Source organism: Phaseolus vulgaris, chromosome 2, assembly GCF_051622355.1.
Source record: "Phaseolus vulgaris cultivar YP4 chromosome 2, ASM5162235v1, whole genome shotgun sequence".
NCBI classification, from domain to species: Eukaryota; Viridiplantae; Streptophyta; class Magnoliopsida; order Fabales; family Fabaceae; genus Phaseolus; species Phaseolus vulgaris.
The window spans coordinates 43,796,631-43,804,405 of NC_143499.1; the positions used below are offsets into that span (position 1 = coordinate 43,796,631).

At 31.3% G+C, this 7,775-nt stretch overlaps 1 protein-coding gene across 1 annotated transcript; it reads left to right on the forward strand.

Moving 5' to 3' along the window:
- Positions 1-970: 970 nt before the first annotated feature.
- Positions 971-4,596, forward strand: LOC137812376 (serine/threonine-protein kinase SAPK2). Its single transcript, XM_068614321.2, has 9 exons — positions 971-1,749; positions 1,849-1,923; positions 2,545-2,646; positions 3,048-3,101; positions 3,212-3,304; positions 3,385-3,477; positions 3,583-3,687; positions 3,794-3,892; positions 4,014-4,596. Exons 1-9 carry the CDS (start codon positions 1,630-1,632, stop codon positions 4,296-4,298), a joined length of 1,026 nt encoding a protein of 341 aa, XP_068470422.1. The 5' UTR covers positions 971-1,629; the 3' UTR covers positions 4,299-4,596.
- The last annotated feature ends 3,179 nt before the right edge of the window (positions 4,597-7,775 follow it).

The following is a 7,775-nucleotide window of genomic DNA, read 5'->3' on the forward strand; positions in this document are numbered from 1 at the left end:
TAATATTTGAATTTATAGTAATTTAAGAAAAAATATAAAAAATTTAAATTGTTTAGATTAAAATAGGTAAAATAAATTTATAGAGAAAATTTATTTAAAGATAATGTAAGTGTGTATATAAAGAAATAGTTGATTTATTTTAGTAAATAGTAGTAAATGTGATAAACGATATGCATTTTAAAGTTGTGATGAGGTGTGAGATAAGCCCTTCTCCAAAATTGTCTAAGCAAAGTATGGGTATGACCTGACCTGTCTATGCTCCTCCACCTCGTAAACTTCTATCCCATTCATTTGCCTATTTTTCCTCTTTAAATGCCTACTAAAACCCACTCTCCGAGACTATCAAACTTCTCTACTCGCGCTTCTCACGCTCAAAATAGTCAACACCTTCTCACTTTCACCATGCGTCTTTCTGCAAATGGAATGGAAGGGCGAGTACGCATCGCTGTTCTTACCCAACATTTGGTTTCCTCTCCAAACAATTCACTGCAATCTTTCTTCCTCTGCTACTACTTCCAACCAATTACTTTATGCCACGTCTCACTTTCCATCTTCTCATAAACTCCTCTTTTTTTATAATCTTTTTATGCTTAAGTTATTCAGCCCGCACATTATTATTAATACTATACCTATATGTTTGATAAGGAGAAAAAAGTAATTCATTTTGTTTCTTTATTTTATTAAAAAAAATAAAAATCACTATAAATAAAATCTTATTTCTTTTCACTTTTTCTTTCACTTCAGATTTTAAATTCCTATATTCCTTTCCTTCGCCACCTTTTCCTCCTCGTTTCAAACACAAGTATTAAGTAGACGGTTGATGTAATTCCATTTTTTACAATATTATTTAATTCGAGAAAAACATACATAGTCCGTGTATTCGCATTTCAAGGTAGAACAAAAACACTACATATGTTCACTAAATAAAAACATTCTATTATATATATAAGTGAATAAAGTTGCAGGTCTTATCATGCGTTAAACTTTTAACGTACTTCCTTATTCTTAACTACCTTTAGTTTTAAGCTTTGATGTTGTGATATTTCAATAAAGCAATTTTTTTAACAATCTATCTTTAAATTAATTACCCTTTTTTCTACGTCAAACTAATTTATCTATTATGAAATAACAATTTAATTACGTAAAATATGATATAAAAATTTCTTATCTTTGGCGACATTTTCTAAGTATTAAATGAATTAATTTTGAAAATAGAGTATAAAAATATGTTTTATTCGTAAAGATTGGTGGTTATGAAGGAAAATGGTGAAAAAGAGGATATGTTATGTCATGCGTCATAAATTATACCTACCTAAACTAAATATATATTTCTGACATACAAAGTCCTGAGTCTGAGGGCATAGTGACAGTCCAATTGTAATTTGCAACAAAGGCATCAGAACCCAGAACCCAGAACCCAATCATCTTTTTATTGCAAACTTTTGCGCATTGGAATTTGGAGGCCATAAAAAAGATGCGATGCTACACGCAAACAAGTAGTACAAGTCCAATAAGAAAAGCAACAAAGAAAGATTGGCCAATTCTCTCGCTAGCTCACACCTCATTTAACACAATTCCCTGTTGCTGATACTTACATACACTTCAATTCAAGTTTCAACTAGTTTAACCATGGAACGGTATGAGATAATCAAAGATATTGGGTCAGGGAACTTTGGTGTGGCAAAGCTGGTCAAGGAAAAATGGACTGCTCAATTATACGCTGTCAAGTTCATTGAGAGAGGCTTCAAGGTTCTATTTTCCAACATCAATCTTCTTTTCTGCTGTCATATTTTCTATACATGTCCTTTGGATTGTGGTCAGTTAATGGGGTTCTATTGGGTTTTGCAGATTGATGAACACGTGCAAAGAGAAATTATAAATCATAGGTCCTTGAAGCACCCCAATATCATTAGATTCAAGGAGGTACCAAATTCCAGGCTTTTTGGTTTCAATGAGTACAATATCAAAGGTGTTAGTGCAGTTATTATCCTTCTCTAAAACCAAATCCTTTGCTTTCTTTAGCTACTTCTTACCAACTTTTGCGAAAATGAATATGCATCCACTGCTATATGCTCCTAAACTCTGTTGTCCTAAATTCAGTTTTGTCCCAAAATGGAATAAATATTCGAGTCCAATTAAGGGAGCATGATTTCTTTTCCATGTCCTTCGTAATTCAGCTTTATTCTCTACCATATACAGTTCCCTCAGGCATCTCAATATTCAGTGTCATTTATTTCTGATTTTGCTTCAAGGGAGTTTCCAGAATCTTTTCAATTTGATTTGTAAGAAATACTTTTTCTCACAAAAACAAAATAATAATGTATATGAGTAAAACTAATATCTGGAGAAGAGGAACACTCGTTCCTCCTTTGCAATTGCACAAGGTAAATGTCATGTTCTTTCTTCTCCATATATTTAGTTTAATTTTGCTTGCTATCCCTCGTTTATATACATTGTTATTACTTTATTATTAGTCGATTTTTTGTCTACAACACACGTTTCTTGCCTTTGATTTGTGACATATAAAATGGTCATTCACTGCAGGTGTTACTCACTCCAACTCATCTTGCAATAGTCATGGAATATGCTGCCGGGGGAGAACTGTTTGAAAGAATATGCAGTGCTGGGAGATTCAGTGAGGACGAGGTAGATTAGACTTAAATCATTTCCAACAGTTGATAGGAAAAGCTTCAGTGGTTCTAAGATAGTGCTTTTGTCCAACATGGCCATTGTATTACTTAACTTTTTAGATTCCAGAACAGTAATAAACTAAGATTGCATCAAATGTACACTCAGCATGAAACAAAATAGGCGTACTGTTTCTTTAAACAAATACATATAGTACTAGTGCATGAATTTTCCAATGGCAAGTTGATGGCATGTTAGCTGCTTCCGATGATTAACATATTTTACTCATAGTTTCAATTTTCGCATTTAACACACTGTTATTATCTAATTACTTAAATTTTATTTTATGCATAGTATTTCGCATGCTAGATACTTGTAAAGAGAAAATTTCTTCTTAATTTCTCCTTTTCTTTGCATAGGCAAGATATTTCTTTCAGCAATTGATTTCTGGAGTCAGCTATTGCCATTCCATGGTAACATTTTCTTGTCCAAACTGGATCTAAATGGTTTATTCCTCAACGAATGTTTTGAATTCAGTCTGATTACTTTCATCAGCTGAATTGAAGAAGCAATTTTGTTACAGGAAATTTGCCATAGGGATCTTAAGCTGGAAAACACACTTCTAGATGGAAGCTCAGCACCACGACTTAAAATCTGTGACTTTGGTTACTCAAAGGCAACAACTCATGACTTAAACTTCATTTAATATTTCAGAGTCTAGTTAATTACTCAATGGTGTTCCTTATCTTTCTCCAGTCATCTGTTCTGCACTCCCAGCCAAAATCTACTGTAGGAACCCCTGCCTATATTGCACCAGAGGTTTTGTCAAGAAGAGAATATGATGGAAAGGTAACTTGACATCTAAATTTCCCTTTCCAATCATGTAATCGTGGCTTCACTCACTTGGAGCTAGTGTTTGGCCACTGATATGTTCTTATCCTTGAGAATGATTAGGTCGCAGATGTTTGGTCTTGTGGGGTGACCTTATATGTGATGCTGGTTGGTGCATATCCTTTTGAAGACCCAGAAGATCCAAGAAACTTCAGAAAAACACTTCAGGTTAGTTGGACCAATAATAATAGGAGTTACCTTTATTTGTCCAAGTGTACTTAATGTCACTAATTAATCACACAATTTATTAATTCAGTTTGGATAATTTTGACAGCGAATTCTCAGTGTCCACTATTCTATTCCAGACTATGTACGTATCAGTAAAGAGTGTAGGCACCTTTTGTCTCGAATCTTTGTGGCCAACCCAGAAAAGGTACAATTACTTGAATGTGTTAATAGCATATTATTTTAGATATAGGTTCAATTTTTATTAAATAACACCGCCATGAACATTTATTAGCGTATATTTTACTATGTTACACTGTTTGAAGCAGAGAATTACCATACCCGAGATTAAAATGCACTCTTGGTTCCTAAAGAACTTGCCACTAGAATTTATGGATGGGGGAGAAGGGGTGTTGCAGAATGACATGAATGAATCGTGTGACACTCAAAGCATTGAAGAAATACTGTCAATAATTCAAGAGGCTAGGAAACCGGGTGAGGGCCCAAAAGTTAGTGAGCAATTTGTTGGGGGCAGCATGGACCTTGATGATATTGATGCAGATGCTGACATCGATGATATTGAGACAAGCGGTGATTTTGTCTGTGCTTTGTGAATGATGATGCTTGCAGTATTGTTGCACTCTGCACACCAATTCTCCCTGAAAAGCAGTTTAAGATAAGATGTTCCTTAACGAGATAGATAGGGAATCAAACAAAACCTCTCTACCATGGTTTATGAGTTTCCTTTCATTGGAAGTTAGCTTGTCTTCATCTCTGTCGGTGTGGGACTAAGGGAATGTTACTGATTTTTTGGTTCAGTGTTTTCTCACTTAGCCAAAAAAATCAGACTGTAAGATATGTTTCATATTCTAGTAGTATTTAATAATGTAGTTTGGGTTTCTTTCTTTTGCACCAGCCTTCCCTTTCTCTCTTTTATGTATAAAAAATAATTTTCGAATGCGATGTCTCTTTTCTTTTCAATTATTATAATCGTTGGATGACAAATTCACGTTTGAATAATAAGTGATCTATCGTTGTCGCTGTATCGGCATCCGTTAAAAAGCACTCACTAGACAACTAACATGAACCTCAAAAATTAAAATATTAACCTTTTATTCCTTTTTATTTATTTTATATTTACGAAATATTTTAAAATACCTAAAACTTGTTTTACTTTAATGTAAAGTTTTTGAATAAAAAATAAATCATAAAAAAGTTATATGCCTTTAAATTCAATACATTTAAATTAGTCAAAGTTTAATATGATTTATAAATACTGAGAGTCTTGGGATCAAATTACAACGAAAGTTTCTATGGGGACAATAACATTATTCGGTAGTTATAACTTATATATGTAAGTTATTTTTATACAGGTATGGGAAATTTAAACAAAAATGATATAATTCTAAGTGTATAATGCATTCTACAGTTTTTAAATAACACATATCTATAACTATAACAATTAATAATAGAGATTATACATTGCGATTATTTTTTGCTATGCGTAATTTTTTTCTTTTTCCGTTCTTTTATATTTTCTATTTATTAATTACTTTTTAGTTTTCAATATCTTAAAAAACTGTCCACAAGTATTACAAATATTGTTGTTATATAATGTATTAGTATAGACAAAGTTGTAATGATGGTATGAAAAATTAATGTAGGAGAATGATTGCAAAATGAAATGGGTAAGGATTTAATGGGTAATTACAAAAATACATTAGGTATAAAGTCTAGAGAAAGGTTAGACAAATATAGGGGAATAAAGAATAATAATATGGTTACTCATGTACACAATTAGCTAGGTATATTAAATTACATGTCTCACACTTTATTCTTGACTATCCTCTTAACCATACTTTTAAACCAAGAAGGTAGAGTAGTGCACACGTTGTATCTATGGAAGCGTACAACCTACACTGTCCATATTGATATAAGATCACTGTGACTTGGAAGGTATAATGACATTGATTAAGGGTCCTGAGTTATGTGGTAAGTTTGAGGATGAGTTTAAACTTAAACAATTTAAGCTTGTTTGGCAACAATTCATAGAGAAAGGAAGACACATTATGACTCTCGATCACATCTTAAAGAATTGGGTGCTTTATAATTGGAGAAAGGAATTTCTATTAAAATGTGCATTTAAGTAAACATGATGATACATCAATTCTTTCACCCAAAAGTCCGAGCAAGTAATGCCACAGTAGATTTAGTAATTCTATTTGGTTAACAAAGAGAGAAAATGTTTGTTTGTTATTTTTAGGAGTTAAGTTTTTTTGGAGAGTGTATTCTTGTGAATACACAAATGAACGTGTGTTAGCTTTTGCATTTTTCATAAGCTCATTTGTAGATGTACAATTTTTTTGTATGAGTTATAGTATCCCAAATACTCTACTGTTAATATACTATTTTTGCCGATTAAAAAAGAGAGAGGATATTGATACCTTTATCTAGTAAAGACTTTCCTATGCTAGTTGAGAAAGCAAATATAGTTGGGAGTTTGGAATGTAAAAACAATGGGGTGCATAACCAAAGTAAAGGAACTTCCAATTCTAAAGGGAAGAAGGAATAAAAGAAACCATGTATTAAATCCCAACCTTACAAGGATAATATATCTTTATCTTAACAGTGACCGACTCTTTAGTGTTTGTTTTAGATATGAAGGTCCACATTATAACAAATATTGTTTGCATTCTTCTTCTATCATCACTTGTTACATGTGTAAGAAGTCAGGACACATGATTAAGAATTGTATTGTGCAAATGAGATATGTCCCTAGTAGTAGTGTTTTATTGGGCCAACAAGGTTAATAAAATGGTAACTTTTGCTTAGAGCGACAATCAAAGTCTTTACTGTGAATGAGAAATAAGCTTCTTAGTCAAATAACTTAGTCAAAGATATGTTTCGTAGTTAATAAATAACTTAATGTTGTGTTTGATTATAGAGCAATATACTCTTTTGCATCAAGTGCCTATGTGGATTATTTGAAACTGTGTATCAAAGAGTTGTCTTTTGATTTGTTGGTTTCAACCCTAACATCCAACTTAATAATAACATGTTCAATTTGTAGTGGTTTCCCAGTTGTGGTGGGCACATGCAAACTCAAAGTGAGGTTGATATGGTTACCTATGAAAAACCTTAATTTGATCTTATGAAATGATTTATTATTTGTTAATCTCATTCTTATAGAGTGTGACCAGAAATATTTGATCTTTCCATATCCAAAATGAGATGGTTTTAGTTTCAACTCATGATGTTTGAAAAGATTTGAAAGGTGGAGAGAAATGTTTTCGAATCCACATGGGAGCAAGTAATGAAGGTGAAATGAACATTTTTCAAAAGGAGAAATAATACATGTATGTTTTTTTGTGAAGTTGTTCTAAACTTACTTTGAAAAAGAAAGTGAATCTCCCTATTGTTGTATTCCTAAAGTAAGACTAATATATTTTTTTATATCGAATGACTCTATTTGATCTAATGAAGTTAAAAAAACAACTAGAAAAATAATTTATATTATGAAGTAATTAAAAAAACAATTTATACTATCAAAGAAGATAATATTAAATATATTTACATATTATTATGATTTTATCAATCTTTAAAAGAAACAATAAATATAATCCATATTCTTTTAGAATTTATATTAAAGATAAAATAATAACATAAATTAACTTTTTATTATTTGATTTTAACCATACACCTTTAATTCTCCAATAAGATATTAATGCATAAAATCAATATTACTATTTTTATTAAAATCCATTACCTAAAGATGACTCTTCCTGTTGCATCTTAGGTTTCAATGAGCTTCTCTAAATATTTAAAAAACCACTTTTGATTTTTTAAAATGCCTATATATCTGTTACTTTGAGATTTTTTTTTCATTAAAAATGTTAATTTTAACTGATAGGTCAAACACTCATATAACACGACATCATTCGTAACTTCACTCTGCTGATCAAGTTGACTAATTATCAAAATAAACCAGCAAAGATATCAACTTAATTTAAAAACAATTAAAAATATTAAAATAAAACCCTTCTAGAAAACCAAAACGAAAAAAAAATTAAAACAAGGTACTAAAATTGTAT